The 20,408-nt window shown below is 47.9% G+C and overlaps 1 protein-coding gene across 3 annotated transcripts in view; it reads right to left on the reverse strand.

Annotated features, from left to right (window-relative positions):
- The window catches only part of DISP3 (dispatched RND transporter family member 3), a 98,485-nt gene that overhangs the window by 36,273 nt on the left and 41,804 nt on the right, over positions 1 to 20,408 (reverse strand). For all 3 annotated transcript variants that reach the window (XM_083628456.1, XM_083628457.1, XM_083628455.1), the window contains exons 2-8: positions 17,594 to 18,536; positions 15,179 to 15,398; positions 10,826 to 10,962; positions 8,956 to 9,090; positions 7,910 to 8,070; positions 3,363 to 3,502; positions 1,074 to 1,219 (exon numbers count right to left, since the gene is read on the reverse strand). In XM_083628456.1, coding sequence (XP_083484582.1) covers positions 1,074 to 1,219; positions 3,363 to 3,502; positions 7,910 to 8,070; positions 8,956 to 9,090; positions 10,826 to 10,962; positions 15,179 to 15,398; positions 17,594 to 18,527 — 1,873 coding nt within the window. In that variant the 5' untranslated portion in view covers positions 18,528 to 18,536. The remainder of the gene's footprint in view (positions 1 to 1,073; positions 1,220 to 3,362; positions 3,503 to 7,909; positions 8,071 to 8,955; positions 9,091 to 10,825; positions 10,963 to 15,178; positions 15,399 to 17,593; positions 18,537 to 20,408) is intronic.

Raw genomic sequence — 20,408 nt, forward strand, 5'->3', positions numbered from 1 at the left:
GATCTCTTTCAATAAAAAACCAGAGGCCTACCTCCTGGGAATAACAGATTTGGATATTCCACAAAAGAGGAAGGGTATCTTTTTATATGCGACGACGGCAGCAAGAGTTTTGATCGCAGCAAAATGGAAGAGTAATGAAATCCCCTCTATACAAGATTGGATTCAAAAGCTGACAGAATATGCCGAATTAGATGGTTTATCAGAAAAAATAAAGAATAAATCGAAACAGGAATTTGTTTCTAAATGGGAGGTTTTCATAGAATATCTGAAAAATAAATATAGTAGTTTAAATTCTGTTGCAGCATTCGAGGAACTTCAGTAATAGTTGCAAGGTAGATATAAGAAATTAGATTTATTGATTAATTAGATTAATTAGAAATTAGATTAATTATGAAAAAAATGTGTATTGGCAATAAGTAATATGAATTTGAAATATGGAATAGATGGGAGGTTGGGTCTTTAGTGTTAAGACCAATAGATGTTTTATTGTTTGCTAAGAAAATTATGTGTCTATGGTTACTTTTGTAATTTGTGTGTAATTCGGTATTTGGGTTTTTTGTTGTTGTTTTTTCTTGTATAAATAAAAAACTTTTTTTAAAAAAAAAAAAGAAGGTCGGCGTTTCGAATCCCCATGACAGGGTGAGCTCCCGTTGCTCGGTCCCTGCTCCTGCCAACCTAACAGTTCAAAAGCACCTCAAAGTGCAAGTAGATAAATAGGTACCGCTCCGGTGGGAAGGTAAACAGCGTTTCCATGCACTGCTCTGGTTTGCCAGAAGTGGCTTAGTCATGCTGGCCACATGAACCAGAAGCTGTCTGCGGACAAATGCCGGCTCCCTCAGCCAATAAAGCGAGATGAGCGCCACAACCCCAGAGTCGGTCACGACTGGACCTAATGGTCAGGGGTCCCTTTACCTTTATGGGACAATGACAATAAACATTATTGTATCATAAGGAAACCGTTCGTTGTTATGGTTATGTTACAGCTCTTTTGTATGATCATGTATTGTATGGATTATTTATTTATTTTTTTAAAAGGACACTGAGCTCAGCCCTGGCTTCCAAGGACTGCCTACCTGGCTCGTCTTCCACACTGAGCAAGGGGATGTCGTCGTCCAGGTAAGGAAGGCCGCCTGGCCCTGGACCACCCGCAGCCTCCGAGGAGATGAACAGCCCATCTGAAACATGCAGGGCATTTGGCTTCACGCATTTCTGGCTGCAGCTGTGGGAGAGGGAGGGATGGGTGCTGAGTGAGCATCTCAGAGCACTTTGCCCCTTGCAAAGCACCTGCGGCTCATCATTGTCGACAGAGCCAAGGGCAAATCGAGCAGATCGGGAAAGGGCTGTGCTCAGAGCTGGGCATCAGGTGCGCTTGGTGTGCAAGCAATTTCCCCTGCTGTTGCGCCAGAGGGTTTGAGAAAGAGACATGCAAAAACTCACACATTCTTGCTGGATCCTTGCAGCATCAATGGGGAATCTGTGATGCTCTTGAGATGTTGCTGGACTCCAGCTTCTTTCAAGTCACCCCCCAGCCTGCAGCCAGCCTGGCCAAGAGCCAAGGGGGATGGGGGAAGGTTGTAGTCTAGCAACACCTGAAGTGGCACAGGGTCCCTGGCTGGGGCTAATTCGAGTTGGAGTCCAGCCAGTTGGAAGGCAGGGATGGAGAACCCGCAGCCTTCCTCATGTTGTTGGACTCCAACTAAGAGCATAAGAAGTCCTGAATCAGGCCAATCGCCCATCTAGTCCAGCATCCTGTTCTCACGGTGGCCAACCTGTGGGAAACCTGCAAGCAGGATTCGAACACAAGAGCACCCTCCCCTCCTGAGGGTACCAACAACTGGTAGTCAGAAGCATCACTGCCTCTGACCGTGGGGGTCTCATCAACCCCAGCTGGCAGTGCCAATATTCAGGGATGAAAGGAGTTGCAGTCCAGCAACGGTTGTCTGGGGTGAGCCGGCAGCAAATCACACTGTGCAAGTTGGAGTTAACTCTTTATTAGAAAGAACACGGTCTGCACCGACTTGGTGGAGTGCCAGGCCTAATGAGCACAGCCTCGTAGGTCTTGCCCCATGGATCAGTTGCCGAGATTAAAAATCCCTGCCTCCACACAGCCCTCTAAGTCCCCTCCTCTCCAGGGCTTTCCCCAAGAAATTGAGGACTACACCTGCAGGCAGCCAACCTCTGCTCCGCCCTTTTCATGCCTCTTCTGGTTCTGGGAGACAAGGAGGGAAGGGAGCTCATTGCTGCCTGTTGACCTCCCACCTCCCCTGCTTCAACTTCCACCTCTGATCCTGAACTTTTCCTGCTACAGGCTCTCCCAGCTCACTAAGCTCTGCCACCTCTTCAACCTCCGACACGTCCTCTCCCCAGTCTTCTCCATCTGACCACTCAGCATGCTCCCAGTACCACTCCCCGGCCTCTGAGCCTCTTTTCCTTGGTGGTTCCCCATCTGTTTCTCCCACCATTCGTCTGTGTCCAACCAATCCGTGACAAACAAAAGGAATGCCACAAGCTCCCAACCCTTGCCTTACAACGACCTTCCAGGGAAGGCCAATATTATTACATCCTCTTTTTCAGACAGGTTTTTGAGGCTGAATATGTGTGCTTTCCTTTGGGTATTAATTAATTTAATAATAATAATAATAATAATAATAATAATAATAATAATAATAATTATTTATTATTTATACCCCGCCCACCTGGTTGGGTTTCCCCAGACACTCTGGGCAGCTCCCAACAGAATATTAAAAACACAATAAAACATCAAACATTAAAACCTCCCTAAAAAGGGCTGCCTTCAGATGTCTTCTAAAAGTCAGATAGCTGTTTATTTCCTTGACATCTGAAGGGAGGGCATTCCACAGGGCGGGCGCCACTACCGAAAAGACCCTCTGCCTGGTTCCCTGTAATCTCACTTCTTGTAGCGAGGGAACCGCCAGAAGACCCTCGGGGCTGGACCTCAGTGTCCGGGCTGAATGATGGGGGTGGAGACGCTCCTTTAGGTCTGCTGGGCCGAGGCTGTTTAGGGCTTTCAAGGTCAGCACCAACACTTTGAATTGTACTCGGAGCCAATGTAGGTCTTTCAGGACCGGTGTTATATGGTCTCGGTGAAAACCAACCTGGGGTCCCTTTTGTCACCATGCCTCTTCCACAGGGTTAAGCTGAGAGGCGGCGAATGGCTCCCAGTAGCCCACTGAGCTCCCCTCCAGAGTGGGGATCTGAACCCTGGTCTCCCAAGTCCTAGTCCAACACCCTAACCACTATGCCATACTGGCTCTCAGATATCACAATTGTTCAGCCATTAGACCATGCGACCAGCTGTCCTCTGCAAGCTCCCTTCTGACCGCTCAGTCAACAAACCTCACCTCGCTTGGCAGGCATTCTCCAAGGGTGACAAGTAGAGGGACCAGACCCCGAGGGCTGCAGGCATGATGAAGAGGACTGCCACCCAGCAGCAGGAAATGATCAGGGACATGAAGAGGCCAAAATCGTGGACAGCGGGGATCTGCAGAAAAAAGGAGAGGTGGAGGCGGATTTCAATTCTGTTTGCAGTTAGGGGTGAGTCTAACTAATTGGGGTCGCGGGTGGTGCTGTGATCTAAACCACTGAGCCTAGGACTTGCTGATCGGAAGGTCAGCGGTTTGAACCTCCGCGACGGGGTGAGCTCCCGTTGCTCGGTCCCTGCTCCTGCCAACCAAGCAGTTCGAAAGCACGTCAAAGTGCAAGTAGATAAATAGGTACTGCTCCGGTGGGAAGGGAAACGACGTTTCCGTGTGCCGCTCTGGTTTTGCCAGAAGCGGCTTAGTCATGCTGGCCACATGACCTGGAAAAGCTCTCTGTGGACAAACACCGGCTCCCTTGGCCTATAGAGCAAAATGAGTGCCAGAGTCGTTCACGTCTGGACTTAACTGTCAGGGGTCCCTTTACCTTTTTTACCTAATTAATTGACAGGAGCGAGACCTTCCCAAGAGTCATAGTTTCTTAAAGGTTGCTCCTCTCTCTTTCTCTCTCTTAACACAAGAAGGAGTCACTCATTTCCTTTGCCTCCTCTCTCTCTCTCTCTCTCTTACACACACACACACAGAGAGAGAGAGAGAGAGAGAGAGAGAGAGAGAGAGAGAGAGAGAGAGAGAAATATCATCTCACACAGAAGCTGGGAAGAAAGGGAGGGGAGGGGAAATAGAATGGATGGTTGTTGGTGTTTGGAAAAAGGACACTGTAAAGGTTGGATCTAGTGGAGAGGGAAAGGGGAAAGGCTCAATGCAAAGGATCTGGAAAGGGAAAAGGGGGCTGGGGAGGAGAGCCAAAACACAGGGGTCAGCAAACTTATCGCGTCTTGGGCTGGTGTCTCTAGCGTCGATTCCGCAGTGGGCCGGATGGTGGGGGAGCGCGTGCTCATACATGTGCGCACATGCTATTTCCGGCGCACTTCTGGGTCGGAGGAGCACCGGAAATAGCTTGTGCGCATGTGCACGGGCCTCCTCTGACCTGGATGTGCACCAGAAATAACACTTGCGCATGCGCACAAGCTATTTCCGGTGCTCCTCTGACCTGGAAGTGGGCAGCTGCGTAGCTCAGCACCGGTAAGAGCAGGCTGCGGTTGCCACGGGCCGGATAAACAAGTCCCTCGGGCCTTATTCGGCCCGCGGGACTTACCGTATTTTTTTCCTCTATAAGATGCACCAGACCACAAGACGCACCTAGTTTTTGGAGGAGGAAAACAAGAAAAAAAATCTCAGAAGCCAGAACAGCAAGAGGGATCACTGTGCAGTGAAAGCAGCAATTCCTTTTGCTGTTCTGGCTTCTGGGATAGCTGCGCAGCCTGCATTCGCTCCATAAGACGTGCACACATTTCCCCTTACTTTTTAGGAGGGAAAAAGTGAGTCTTATAGAGCAAAAAATACGGTAGTTTGGGGACCTCTGGACAAAAGTTAAGGAAGAAAGAGATTAGAGGGATCTGGTGAGGGAAAGCAGGTGGGCAGAGGAGAGGGAAAGGAAAGGCAGAACTGGAGGATCTGGAGATGAAAAGGGGGCGGTGGAGAACGAAGCTCATTTTAAATGTGCCAGAACTGAAGAGGCAGACCAATGCCTCAGTGCATTCGCAGGAGAGCGAGATGAAGAAAAGAAGGGAAAGGAAAGCAGCCGTCTGAACAAAACACAGGCTGTTGACTTCAGACTAAACGTCGATTCCTTAAACCTTTATGATACAATACAATACAATATGATAATCTTTATTGTCATTGTGCCATACAGAACAACAAAATTGAAAAAATCTACATCAGACATTCAAAAACCAACAAGCCTGCTATCCTAGCTATTCCAGCCTGGTTAACCCCCTAAAAACTCTGATACCCCATAATTAAATACAATATACTCCCACAGAGATTACCTTAAACTGCATTGATAAAAGGCATTCAGGTCGGAGCTAAGCAATATAAATTGAAAGCTTTTGCAGATGACTTAGTTTTAACATTACAGGAGCCAGAATCTAGTTCGAAAAGAGTTTTGGAAGTGATCCAAGAATTTGGGCAGATGGCTGGTTTTAAGCTGAATAAATCTAAAACTAAAGTTCTTGAGAAAAATTTAACACCGATTGAGAAAGACAGGTTTCAGAAGGAGACAGGCCTAACAATAGTAAAGAAGGTTAAATATTTGGGGGTTAATATGACTGCTAAGAACCTAAACTTGTTTAAAGATAACTATGAGAAATGTTGGCTAGAAGTGAAGAAAGATCTAGAGATATGGTCAAACCTGAAGCTTTCCTTGTTGGGAAGAATTGCGGCTATAAAGATGAATGTATTGCCAAGGATGTTATTTTTGTTTCAATCTTTGCAAATTGTGGACAAGATGGACTGTTTCAAGAAGTGGCAGAAGGACATTTCTAGATTTGTCTGGCAGGGCAAGAAGCCTAGAATAAAATTTAAAATACTAACCGATGTAAGAGAAAGAGGTGGTTTCGCCCTGCCAGACCTGAAACTCTATTATGAATCGGCCGCATTTTGCTGGCTGAAAGAATGGCTGCTTCTTGAAAACACAGACATTTTGGATTTAGAAGGTTTTAATAACGTTTTTGGGTGGCATGCATATCTGTGGTACGACAAGGTCAAAGCTCATAAAGCATTTAAAAACCATATTGTCAGGAAAGCATTGTTTAACGCCTGGTTAAGATATAAAGACTTATTGGAGAACAAAACCCCAAGGTGGTTGTCACCAATGGAGGCAAAGGCACTTAAAAAGTCCAATATGGAGGCCAAATGGCCGAAATATTGGGAAATATTGGAACAAGAAGGAGATGAATTGAAATTGCAGAGTTTTGAGAAATTAAAAGATAAGGTGCGAGATTGGCTGCACTATTTTCAAATAAGAGAAGCCTATAACATGGATAAAAAAATAGGTTTCCAGGTGGAAAAATCAAAATTGGAAACTGAGTTGTTAGAACCCAAAACTAAAATACTTTCAAGAATGTATAACTTGCTGCTAAAATGGAATACGCAGGATGAAACAGTTAAATCTGCTATGATTAAATGGGCACAAGATGTTGGTCATAACATCATGTTTGCTGACTGGGAACGGTTGTGGACCACAGGTATGAAATTTACGGCATGTAATGCCCTAAGAGAGAATATTATGAAAATGATATACAGGTGGTACATGACACCAGTCAAGCTTGCAAAAATCTACCATTTGCCGGACAATAAATGTTGGAAGTGTAAAGAAAGTGAAGGAACATTCTTTCACCTTTGGTGGACATGCCCAAAGATTAAGGCTTTCTGGGAGATGATATATAACGAAATGAAAAAAATCTTCAGATATACATTCCTTAAGAAGCCAGAGGCCTTTCTCTTGGGCATGGTGGGCCAATTGGTGCCAAAGAAAGATAGAAATTTCTTTATGTACGCAACAACAGCAGCAAGAATTCTCATCGCAAAGTATTGGAAGACACAAGAGCTACCCACCCTGGAAGAATGGCAGATGAAGCTGATAGACTATATGGAATTGGCAGAAATGACTGACAGAATCCGAGACCTGGGAGAAGAGTTGGTGGAAGAAGACTGGAAGAAATTCAAAGACTATCTTCAGAAATATTATAAAATCAATGAGTGTTAAAAATGTGCTTGGATGGGTAATAAGTGGTAATTAGTGATAAAAGTTATTAAGACTATGCAAAAAAGGTATTGATAATTGGTTGAAAAATAGGGATATAGTATATGTTATGGTACAAAGTTTAAACATTTGACAAAGGGTAAGAATTTGCTGAATTAAATATTTGAATGGGAATACAAAAAGGGGAAGGTGCGAGGAGGTCAAGAACATAAGCATATGAAATTGAGGCTATTGGAAAAATGGAATGGTTTTATTTTTTCTTTGTTTAAATGTAATTTTTCTTAATTAGTTGTGCTTTTCTTTCTGTATTTTTTTTTCCTTTTTTTCTTTTTTGCGTGTTTCTTTTTTCTGTAATTTATGGTTTTTTATTCTGTGAATTTCTATTTTTCTTTTTTTGTAAAACTTTAATAAAAATCTTTTAAAAAAAATAAAAAATAAACTGCATTTAAAACCAAAATCGCATTTGGATAAAAACTGTTTCTCAGGCAGCTAGTCCTAGTCTTTATAACCCTGTACCTTCTTCCAGAAGGCAGAAGCTGAAAGAGATCATTTCCGAGATGCGTACTATCCTGCACTATCTCTGCAGCTTTCTTATGGCACCTGGAAGCACAGATTTGATCCAACGTGGGAAGAGCGCACCCAGTTATTCTCTCCGCAGTCTTTACAACCCTGGACAGCATTGTTTTATCCTTCATGTGAGGGGTGGTGAAGCTTGTGTTGTATTATTTCCTCACTGTGGCAATGCCACGGGCAAGCTCCACGTCCTTCGAAGTTTTGTTATAAGCAAAGCTCTCCTGAAAATGCTTACCTGGGAGAAAATGTTGGCTGCGTACGCCGCAGCCGTGGTCAAGGAGGTAAAGAAGGTGGCTTTGCCAGCTGTCTGGATGGTGTGGACCATGCGGAGGTGGAGATCTTTCAAGTGTGTGGCCTGCCGGTAGGTGTTTATGAAAACAAACACGTCATCCACACCTGAGATCACACAGAGAAGAAGGGATCAATCAGAACCTGCTCAGAATCAACCAGCAAGGTCTTCAGTTGATGTCAGGCTCCACAATATTAAAACCTACCCCACTATGAATGTCTATCTCCCAAGTGAGCTGTTGCCCAGGTCCGTTCCAAGATAAAGTTTTCTGTGTATTGACAGTTGAGTGACCTGATGCCAAGTTAGACCCTTGGGTCCATCTAGTTCAGTACTGTCCACACTGACTGGCAGCAGCTCTTCTGGCAGGGGTCTTTCCCAACCCTAACTGAAGATGCTGGGGATTGAACATGGGGCCTTCTGCATGCAAAGCAGGTGCTCTGCCAGTGACCTACAGCCATCCTCTTAAGACACTGGGACATATGAAGCTGCCTTATCCTGAGTCAGGCCAATTGGTCCATCTAACTCAGTATGGTCTACACCAGGGGTCAGCAAACTTTTTCAGCAGGTGTCCCTCAGACCTTGTGGGGGGCCGGACTATATTTTTTGGGGGGGGAAATGAACCAATTCCTATGCCCCACAAATAACCCAGAGATGCATTTTAAATAAAAGGACACATTCTACTCATGTAAAAGCACCAGGCAGGCCCCACAAATAACCCAGAGATGCATTTTAAATAAAAGGACACATTCTACTCATGTAAAAACATGCTGATTCCCGGACCGTCAGTGGGCCAGATTTAGAAGGCGATTGGGCCGGATCCGGCCCCCAGGCCTTAGTTTGCCTACCCATGGCAGCAGCTCTCTAGGGTTTGAGGCAAGGGGATCCCTGGAGATCCTGAGGATTGAACCCAGGACCTTCTCCATGCAATGAAAATTCTCCGCCACTGAGCCACAGCCTGATTTTTGATATCTGGGTAGGTTTAGGCCACTTACCAATCCCCACAATCACAAAAGCAGCCACTCCATTCAGGATTCCTAGGTACTGGATCCCAAAGACGACGTGGTAGAGGAAAAGCGCCACAAGACAACTGAGCCCGATGCTAGCAATCCCAAAGAATGAGAGGAACACTGGAAGAGGAGGAAGAGAGAGCGAAAGATCAAGCAAACAACCACTTTGCACAGAGAACGCCCAAAAAGCGTATTCGCGCATGGATGCCCACAAGTGTCACAGTTGGTTTTGTGAACAGACACACAACTGGAAAGCCTTGTGTCTGAGGTGATGGGGAACTATATTGTTACAGCTGCTTGCCAAGCATTTCTCTGTCTCCTCAGTTGCTGGTTAACAGTCCAGAGATTGCCGGCTTCATCCACAGAAGCTAATGTTAGGAGATGGTCTCCTGATTGCTGTCTTGCCAAATGCAAGGTGGTTCCTTTGAAATTAGATTCAGAAGCAATGCAAAACACAAGTGAGTGAGATTAAAGATTTTATTCTAAAGAGCAAGCAAGCACTTGGGAGCCCTCAAGAAGTGGCAAAGTGACTCCCCCACGTAGCCTTTTGTTTGCATGGTCCCGCGGCCGATCAGTCCGTGCAAAAGCTTCTCAGAAACTGTGCCCAAACCATTATAGATAGCTAGATAGCTAGATAGCCTGTGGCTTGCCTGACTGGCTATGCGCAGATCATTCATTACTGGCTACTTGCAGATTATTGCAAGTATTATTCCCAATGCCACACTTTCTCAAAACAATGTCCAACATCAAAGAAGGTACTCATCACTATCTCTTCCTCCTAACTGATTAGGACATTGTAGGCTGTTCTCACGCCATCAAAGAACTTAAGAGACAAGGAGAGAGGGAAGGAACAGGGGCAGGAAGGGCAACCAGTGTCAGATCACTAACACTTCAATATACAATTTATCTTCTGGATAGATTGACCATACAATTGCTGAGGTTCTCTCTGGGTTTTAGAATGTGTCACGGCACTGTGGGTTAAACTACAGGGCCTAGGACTTGCTGATCAGAAGGTCGGCGGTTCAAATCCCCGCGACGGGGTGAGCTCCCGTTGCTCGGTCCCTGCTCCTGCCAACCAAGCAGTTCGAAAGCAGGTCAAAGTGCAAGTAGATAAATAGGTACCACTCTGGCGGGAAGGTAAACGGTGTTTCCGTGCGCTGCTCTGGTTCGCCAGAAGCGGCTTAGTCATGCTGGCCACATGACCCAGAAGCTGTACGCCGGGTCCCTCGGCCAATAAAGTGCCGCAACCCCAGAGTCAGTCATGACTGAACCTAATGGTCAGGGGTCTCTTTACCTTGACCTTGACCTTGACCACCCATCAGAACTTGGAGCAACGGACACACCACCAGCTCAGCAGAGGAGGCAGATGTGTTAAGTCAAAGCTACAAGCCCCATCATCTCTGACCATTGGCTATGCTGACCATTGTTCCATGGTGTTGTTTTGGGACTGGGCAAATTCATGCAGGAGAGAGCCAGTTTGGTGTAGTGGTTAAGAGCAGTAGACTCGTAATCTGGTGAACCGGGTTCGCATCTCCGCTCCTCCACATGCAGCTGCTAGTCACACTTCTTTGAAGTCTCTCAGCCCCACTCACCTCACAGAGTGTTTGTTGTGGGGGAGGAAGGGAAAGGAGAATGTTAGCCGCTTTGAGACTCCTTCGGGTAGTGATAAAGCGGGATATCAAATCCAAACTCTTCTTCTTCTACTGATGGCTACTAGGCATGCTGGCTATGCCACAGGAAGGGAGAAAGTGCTCTGGAGCCCCAGGGTCCTGTCTGTGGATGAGGTGAGTCATTGGCTTAATCCAGCAGGGCTCTCCTTGTGTTCTAGGTTATCCTTACTCCCGACATAGCTTACCTGAGCAGGAAGCCAGGATGTAGACCAACACTGCAATGCAGCTGCTGCTGATGAAAGCCAGCAGCATGTCATTGTTGAATGTCTTCCTCACTTCGTAGTCAAACAAATCCGTCCCACCGTACAGCACTTGGACTTTGCTAGGAAGAAACCGGGGGGTGGGGGGAGAGAGAGTTATGATTACCATCTTCACTTTTGAATACTCTTATAAGAATTTAAGGTTCCAAATACAGAATAAATATTCATAAATGCACACGTATCTAAATATATGAACCATGTGTCTGAAATAGGATGGGAGAGCAATTCTGAAACCATTTTAACTCTCCCAATGACCTCAGATATTCCTCTGCAGTAAGGGAGGCAAATGGGGAAAGCCTTTGCCTTTTTGCTTGCAAATCCTGTCTCAAGGGCGCATTTGTGTATGAATAGGGTGAGCCTGTGACCTGGAGTCAGGAACAAAAGTATTAAAGAGGTAAAGAGACCCCTGATCATTAGGTCCAGTTGTGACCAACTCTGGAGTTGTGGCGCTCATCTCACTTTATTGGCCGAGGGAGACGGCGTACAGCTTCTGGGTCATGTGGCCAGTATGACTAAGCCACTTCTGGCGAACCAGAGCAGCACACGGAAACGCCGTTTACCTTCCTGCTGGAGCGTTAGCTATTTATCTACTTGCACTTTGATGTGCTTTCGAACTGCTAGGTTGGCAGGAACAAAAGTATTAACCCATCACAAAAGAAGAGCCAGACTGCCCAGGTAATGCATCAGTGACCGTTATCAGGAATCCTGAAAGGCAGGATTTCTGCTGGAGACTGCCTCCTTCTGTGATGTATGTATGTTTTTTTGGGGGGGGGTGTTGGGCTACAGGGTGGGCAATTTCAAAAGTGCGCATAGGGGCTTGCACACCATTGTTCAGGGTTCTCCTCCTTCCTGCATGTGGTGAGTGAGGACCCTGTTGCAACAGTTCCTTGAATAAAGATCATGCTTATTTAGCCACTTTGCTTCTCAAATATACTCTGGCCTCTGTTGTTTCCTCCTACCGATAGGGAACCCTCAAGGACTCTATACGGGCTCTGGAATACCCCATAAGGGAAAGGGAGCAGTTTTTTCTTATAACAATACCAACCCCACATCTTCATCTCTAGTCAGCCTACAAGTGCTAAAAATAGGGGCCGTGTTGCTCTCGTCACCCATTTCTCTACCTCCCGCAGCTAACCCTGGCTCAACTCTTGACTGGTGGGTCAGAGGAAGATCTCATTTAGCAAGAGAAAACCTGTGGAAGGTTGCCCCCCCCCCTTGTGGCAAATACAGCACTGCCTTTCCCATCTCATGTCTGCCTTCAGCCAACCCACTAAAATAAAAAAATTAAGGTCATATATATAATAAATGTTCGTAAATGTACCAAGCAAACACATACATAAATATATAAACCACATATCTGAAGCAGCACAGGAAAACAGCCCGGAAACCATTTTGACTCCCAGACTGACCAAATGATTCCTCTGCAAGGTCAAGGAAAATGGAAAAGCCTCCCCATTGTCTTTTCATTCACAAATCCTGTCTTAAGGGTATGTCTGTGTATGAATAGGGTGAGCCTGTGATCTGGCTCAGGAACTAAGTATTTATCATTACAAAAGACTGGCCAGGCCTCCCCAGGGTATCCAGTCAAGTAAGCATTAACAGGTAACCTGCCAGACAGGAGGTAAACAACAGATTTCTGGTAAATAACACACTCAGATTTCTGTTGTAGACCACCCCTTTCTGTGATGTTGGTATGATGTGTCTGGGGGTGGTCTTGGACTCCAGGGTGGGCAATTTAAAATGTCTATATAAGAGCGGGCACACCTTGGTTCGGGGTCCTCCTCCTTCTCCTGCGTGTGAAGGGGGCACCCTGTTGCAACAGTTCAGTAAAGATCAGGCTTACTAGCTGCTTTGCTTCTCAATATTCTTTGGTTGGCCTCTGTTATTCTCTCCAGCCGATGGAGAACCTACAAAGGACTCTATAAGGGCTCTTGTGTCCCCCATAAGGGAATAAGGGCAGATTTTCGTTTATCACACCACCAACCTAGTCTATTTATTTATTAAAAACTGCCCCACCAACCTCAGCTGGATCTCAGCTGGCCCCCAGCTGCTGGTCTTCCTACTTACACCCAGCCCAGCGTGGTTGCCTTCTTCGTCTTCCTCTCCCTCCTCAGTCTCAGTGTTGCCCTTGGAGAACCCAGCAAGGAATCCTGTCGATGGCTCTATCTCCGCTCCCTGCCGGCCCACTCTGCCTTCCGCCCCGTTGCAAAGAGCATCCCTTCCCAGCTGAGAGCAGCAGGATTACACTCTCAAGAGAGCGATTGCTGAGAGCAAGAAAAGAGCCTTATTGCTTCTTTCCCCCACTTCCCTCTGGAGCTTAGCTTGCTGACTCCCAAAGCCATGGATCCCACCTGGAATCCTAATCGGTATTTTCATTATATTAAACCGCATGGGGGAGGAAAATGAGTGAGAGGATTCAGGAGATGGAGTGGCCGCTGTGATACACACACACCCCAATTGCCCAGCTCGCCTGCAAAAAGAGTCTTCAAGCAAAGCTAATCCCAGATAATTAAAATGAGAGAGCTGATAAAGTCTGAACCGCAGGAGAGCAAGAGAGAGAAAAGAGCCTGTTCCCTCGCCTGTTCCCTTGCCAGACTTGCCTCAAGCATTGTGCCCAGCCTCAATCCTCTTTCCTCCATCCCTCTCGATCCTCCATTTGCTCAAGGAAGAAGCATTAGCAGAGTTCAAGAGTGCATCCCAGCCACCCAAAAACCCTCCAGGAAGGGCCAAAACAGGGCCAGTGAGAGGTATGGCTGGGGAGAGTCCTGCAGGCCAGGCAGAGAACCCTGGAGGGCCACACTGAGCCAGCAGGTTTGAAGTTATCTGCTCCTCAAGTGTTGCGTCCGTTCCCACTGCCCTCCCTGGCCATCACGAAGCAGGAGGCTCTCCATGGCTGCTACCCATGGTGACATTGCTCTTCCTCCCTAGTCAGAGGCAACTGTCAAAGGCACTCCCCAGCCAAAGGAACGCCCACAAAAGATAGTTAGCTGTTCATTGTCAAAAGCAGACACTTTGGAGTTCTACGGCTCCAAATAACCACACACAAAACAGCTATTCCCAGGTCTGAGCTCTCTGCAGCAGTTGCAGCAACTGGGGGCTGCTCCCCCTCCCCTGTTTATGTGCCTCCCCCCCACAGGCTGCATGCACCCAGGTGGAGACTGCGCCCCTGTGGAAGCTGCCTCTGCTCTTCTCTCTTCACTCCCCTCCTGGTTCTGGGAGACAGTAGTGCAGGAGAGGCTGGGGGAGTCCCTGACCGTACATTTCCTAGCCCTGCCTCTTCCTCCTCTTCTTCCAACCCTTCCTGCTCTCCATCCTCCTCCACTCCCTGTCTCCAGTTCTCATCTCCTGGCTGGTACATGTCCCCCCAAATCACTGCCCCACCTCTCCCAAGTCAGACTCCAGCCCCCACCCCCTTACCCCAATGCACATTCGCCTGTGTCCTGCCATTCCCTGCCAGTAACAATGCTTCTGAATACCAGCTGCTGGAAATCAAATCTCCTTGCCCACCTAGGGCAGTGGGTCAGTCTAGGGACATGCTGCCTGCCCTCCAGCAGCTGCCAAAAGGCAGAGCCCATCCTGATGGGGCAGGAGGTGGGCGAGACGAGTGGCCTACCCTGTCCAGACAAAGGAGAAAGGGGCGTCAAATGCAGCGGTGGCTGGCACCCTCCCTAATGGAGCGGCTAACACTGCCTGCTAGTCTCAGAAAGTCAAAACAGCCTCATCTCAAGAGCACCCACAAGAGAGGCTCTGTGTCCTTAAATTTGGAGTCTGTATGCCTTCATGAGGACTAGACACTTCACTTTTTGAACTCGGAAGACTTAATGGACCCTCCTCTACCAGACAAAGGGCTGCAGCAACATCATCATCATAATTTATTATTTATACCCTGCCCATCTGGCTGGGTTTCCCCAGCCACTCTGGGTGGCTCCCAACAGAATATTAAAAACACGATGAAACATCAAACATTAAAACCTCCCTAAACAGGGCTGCCTTCAGATGTCTTCTAAAAGTCAGATAGCTGTTTATTTCCTTGACATCTGGTGGGAGGGCGTTCCACAGGGCGGGCGCCACTACTGAGAAGGCCCTCTGCCTGGTTCCCTGTAACCTCACTTCTCACAAGGAGGGAACCACCAGAGCTGGACCTCAGTGTCCGGGCTGAATGATGGGGGTGTAGACGCTCTTTCAGGCATTATGGTTCCTTCCAGCAAAAAAGCAGAGTGGGTTGGGGCAAGCTTGTAAGTGCTTTGCACCCGCGAGCGAAATACCTTCCTTGCTCACCTGGTGGATTGTTTGGCCAGCAAAGCCACGTAGGTGACCACGAAGCTCTGGAACTTCCTCCGTTGTTCTTCCCACCGGTCCTCCACTGAGTAGTAGCTTGGCAGCGGAGCACCAAAGAGGATCTCACTGCGTAGGAGGGAACTCTTCCGGTTCTCCACCGACAGACCCTCATCCACATACCAGTAGAACTCTGGGTGGGTCATTGCAAGCTCCAGCGAACCTTGGGGCAGGTAGAGAGAGACCAGAGGTTTTCAGAGGGAGACTGTGGCTCAGTGTTAGAGCACCAGCTTTGCATGCTGGAGGGTCCTGGGTTCAACCCCTGCCATGTCCAGTTAAAAGGACCAAGTGGCAAGAGATGGAGGAGGCCTCTTTATGAGACCCTGGCTCAGGGGTAGAACAGAAAGTGTCAGCTGCGTCCCATTGCTGACAGAGAGGGAGAGCATGGAGAGACAGGAGGAGGTAATTAGGCAGGAATGTGGAATGAGGGAGGAGCAGCCTAGTTAATAATAATAATAATAATATAATAATGTCAGAGCTGCCCGAGGTCCCAGCTCACAAAGGACCAACGCCGCTTCGTTGTTAAGTACGAAAGTCTTTATTGAAGTTCAGTTTCACTTCCACAGCCGCAGCGTGCAGCTCTACGTCTCAAACTCTAGATCGCTGATGCTCCGTCTGAATCTCCTCCCCCCAGACACCAGTTTAAGACTTTAGCCTTACTCCACCTCTTCCTCTGTTCTTTCCGCCTCTGGTTCCGCCTGTCCGTTGGGGTCTCGCCCTTTCTAGACTCTTCTGACGCTGAGTCCCCTGAGCCTTTCCCCTCCCTCCGGCGGGCTTTAGGAGCTGGTTCCCCATCCGGGTCTCCCGCTGTCCCCCGCGCCTGTACATTTGAACTTGGCGTGCGCGCCCAGCCAGCAACTTTCCTCCTGACCGTTTCACTGCTGCTGCTGTCACTGCTTCCTCCTCGGAAGACTTAATGGACCCCCCTCTACCAGACAAAGGGCTGCAGCAACATCATCATCATAATTTATTATTTATACCCCACCCATCTGGCTGGGTTTCCCCAGCCACTCTGGCGGCTTCCAACAGAATATTAAATAGTCTATTAAACATTAAAAGCTTCCCTAAACAGGGCTCCCTTCAGATGACTTCTAAAAGTCTGGTAGTTGTTTTTCTCTTTGACATCTGGTGGGAGGGCGTTCCACAGGGCGGGCGCCACTACCGAGAAGGCCCTCTGCCTGGTTCCCTGTAGCTTTGCTTCTCGCAGAGAGGGAAAGGCCAGAAGGCCCTCAGCACTGGAACTCAGTGTCCGGGCAGAACGATGGGGGTGGAGATGCTCCTTCAGGTATAACGGACTGAGGCTGTTTATGGGTTTAAAGGACAGCACCAACACTTTGAATTGTGCTTGGAAACTTTGGGAGCCAATGTAGGTCTTTCAAGACCGGTGTTATGTGGTCTTGGCGGCCACTCCCAGTCACCAGTCTTGCTGCCACATTCTAGATTAGCTGTAGTTCCCGGGTCACCTTCAAAGGTAGCCCCACACAGAGCGCATTGCAGTAGAAGCCTGAGCTCCAAGAACATGGAGAAGGAAGGGGGAGTTCAAGGGGGAAGACGCAGACTGACAGTTTAAGCTCGGACTCAGAGGGAGGGCCACCGGAAATAGCCCATCCCATGATGCGTAGGCGTGCAATAATTAATGAGAGGCGTGAACAGGAAAGGAAGCGAAAGTGGGGCTTTAAATGCGGGAAGAGGAAGGGGCAGAACTCAGACTCGGCAACAGCTAATTTGGAAACAGACGCTGAGTGACTGAACTACTGCCGGAGTCGTCTCGCTTCTGTGGGAGAGACCCAACCATTACAGAAGGTCTCCAGCAACCCCAGGTAGGGTTGGAAAAGATACCTGCCCCCAGAGCCACTGCCAGCCAGTGTAGACAATACTGAACCAATGCTCTAGTTTGGTCTAGGGTAGCTTCCAGGGGGCTTATGGTGCCAGGCACACATTTCTGAGGGGGCACAACCAGGCGCCTCCACAACAGGCTCCCTCATTGAGGCTGGTGCTGATAGTCCCACAACATCTGGAGGGCAACAGATGTTCCCCCACCCCCTGCTATAAAGGTTAGGGCAAAAATCCAGCCCTTGTGTCTGCAGGGAGCAAGAGAGATATGCTAGCTGTGCCAAGTGCATTCTAGCGACATCTAGTGGCAGAACGCAGTCACTTGGAGTACCACAGTTTCCTCACCAGGAAAGATTTTAATCAGGGCATAAACACAGCAGGAACCGATGGCCTGGCAAGCTTTTATGAACTTATTTGCAAGGCCATATGAGATCCCAAGAGCACCAACAACTGGCCGGATATCTCAAAGCAAAGCATTTTGTCTGCCCAATGGTTGGGCCGGTGCCGTGACCCAACAATTCTCACCTTGAATGTCAGCCAGATCCTGCCCTAGGCCATCGTAGTAGATCTTCCCACCCCTCTCCGTGGGGAAGAAGTAAGTCATGAGAGAACTAGGAGGGGAACAGTAGGAGTAGGAACCCAGCGGGAGATCCTTGAGGACCTCATGGGGCTTCCAGCAAAAGTCCCGGAAGTGAGGGTGGTCCATGATTTTGCGCTCAATCTCGTGGATGGTGACCAGGCGCTCGGAGGTGAAGATGTTGTTCTCAGCGTCTCCACGGGCCAGGAAAATGAGCTCGATGCGCCAGTGTGCATGGGTTTGTGTGTTGGTGCTCACGACCGCATTTGAATATTCCCAGTGGGACAGGGCGCTCCGTGGCTGGCGGGAGGTTTGGTTGGCCAAACCGGATTGACTCTGGAGTGAGGGGCTAGTCCTCTCTTGGTTTAGGCTTCTGCGCTTCCGCCTGGCAGTGCCAGCCGGCCGCGAGGCATTGCGGTGAAGATGTTGCAGCTGCTCAAAGATCAGCTTCTGCAAAGTCTCTGAGTTGAAGTCCGTCAGGTCCCGGCGGTTGCGGCCCCAGGAGCCAAACTGGGACTTGAGGGCCGAGGCCAGGGCGTCAAAGCGCTGCGAGGACTCATGGTTGCGGATCTCGAAGGCATTGTACGAGATGTCGATGTCCAGAGCTGGATAGTGCAGGAACATGACAATGGCTAGGGTGGTTGGGATGGCACAGCCCAAGAAGAGGATGAGGCTGGCCGAGTAGGGATTCGTGAAGACCCAACCCACAGCATTCCAAAAACTGGAGGTAGGCACAGCTGTGGCCGGAGTCCGTGGCCTGGGATTCCACTGGCACTTCCCACAGAGATGCAGCCCTTCCGTTCTCTTGCGGGGGGCGGTGGTTACCTCCTCTTCCTCATTCACCCAAGCATCTTGCAACAACGGGTCATCCTCAGCGTCCATCCTTGACACCTGGAGGCCAACAGGAAAGAGAAAAGGGAGTGAGCTTAATAGGTTGGCATTCCTATCTGGATGGGATTAAAAGGTAAAGGGACCCCTGACCATTAGGTCCAGTCGTGGCCGACTCTGGGGTTGTGGCGCCCATCTCGCTTTATTGGCCGAGGGAGCCGGCGTACAGCTTCTAGGTCATGTGGCCAGCAGGACTAAGCCGCTTCTGGCGAACCAGAGCAGTGCACGGAAACAGCGTTTACCTTCCCACTGGAGCGGTACCTATTTGATCAGCAAACCCTATGCTCTGTGGTTTAACCCACAGCGCCACTCGCGCTAATAGTTTTCCGTCTGCTTCCTTCCCCACAGGTGTGACATTACTAGAGGCACTAATCGTTTTTCCAGTTTGGAACAAGTCTGGGCACATCCTAGTGTTTTGCATAACCATTTATCTCAGGCTTGCGCCCACATCCTTGCTGATAGCATGTGTGATTAAAATGTGTGCTCTTCCTTATCACTGTCCCGCGGGTAGTTATTTTGTCTCCCGTGTGTAGCTCTTACAACAGAAACAATGTTGAGGAGTACAGACATGGCTATAGAACACTTTAGAATCTATGGATTTGATTCCCTGCAATAAAATAGGACCTTGGACCATAGTGCAACTGTTCTTCCGGTGGCATAACTGAATATTACCATATAAAATTCCAAAAGGTCAAAAAAAAAACCCCTTCCCTCCGTTTAGAACACACATAACTGGATAGCTGAGTTGGTTAGAGAATTGGGCTGTTAACTCCAAGGTTGCATGGGACAGCTGCATATTCCTGCAATGCAGGGCATAGAAATAGATAATCTTTTTACAAACACACACACACACACATTTAAATTTTCTGTTTTACAATTTAAAATACTCATTTAAGCAATCTTAAAATATCAATGACTTCCCTTCTTCTCTTTCCATGGTTCATTTTACATATCATAAATCCATGCATGTTTTACATAAACTAAACTATTCCGTATTCCAAATGTTACAGCCATCAAAACTTGTTGACACTGTTGAATTTATCTTAATGCTGCCAATGTTTTCAAGTGTACACAATTCCCCCCAAAAAATATTCAATAAATGTTTTCCAATCTTCTTTAAACGTATGTTCTCCCCTTCTCTTATTCTGTATGTTAGGTTCACAAGCTGCGCATATTCCATCAGTTTAAGTTGCTCATTTTCCATTTTGGGGCTAACAAAACACGGGCCACCGTAGTGGAATACATAAAAAAACTTTTTTGACACCTGGGAATTTCCAATTATCCCCCACGGAAAGGGTTCAGGGTTTTTTGGGGGAAGTACAGTGGTACCTCAGTTTAAGAACAGCCCTGCTTACTAACTATTCAGTTTATGAACTCCACAAAACCAGAAGTAGTGCCCTGGTTTGCGAACTTTACCTTGGTCTACAAACGGAAACCAAACAGTGAAAGGGCAGCGGCGACGGGAGGCCTCATTAGGGAAAGCGCACCTCTGTTTAAGAACTGCTTTGGTTTAAGAATGGACTTCCGGAACATATTAAATTCGTAAACCGAGGTACCACTGTACTTTTAAACATTTTTTTCAATTCATTATGGATTACTGTGGTAACTCTGGTTAAGAACTTAATTCGTTGCGGAGGTCCGTTCTTAACCTGAAACTGTTCTTAACCTGAGGTACCACTTTAGCTAGTGGGGCCTCATGCCGCCGCCGCACGATTTCTGTTCTCATCCTGAGGTAAAGTTCTTAACCCAAGGTACTACTTCCAGGTTAGCAGAGTCTGTAACCTGAAGCATTTGTGATCTGAAGTGTTTGTAACCCGAGGTGCCACTGTATTTCCCAATATTCTTTTACCCATCTTCAGGTCCACCACATATCAA

The sequence above is a fragment of the Podarcis filfolensis genome, assembly GCF_964270895.1.
Source record: "Podarcis filfolensis genome assembly, chromosome: 8".
In the NCBI taxonomy this organism is placed as follows: Eukaryota; Metazoa; Chordata; class Lepidosauria; order Squamata; family Lacertidae; genus Podarcis; species Podarcis filfolensis.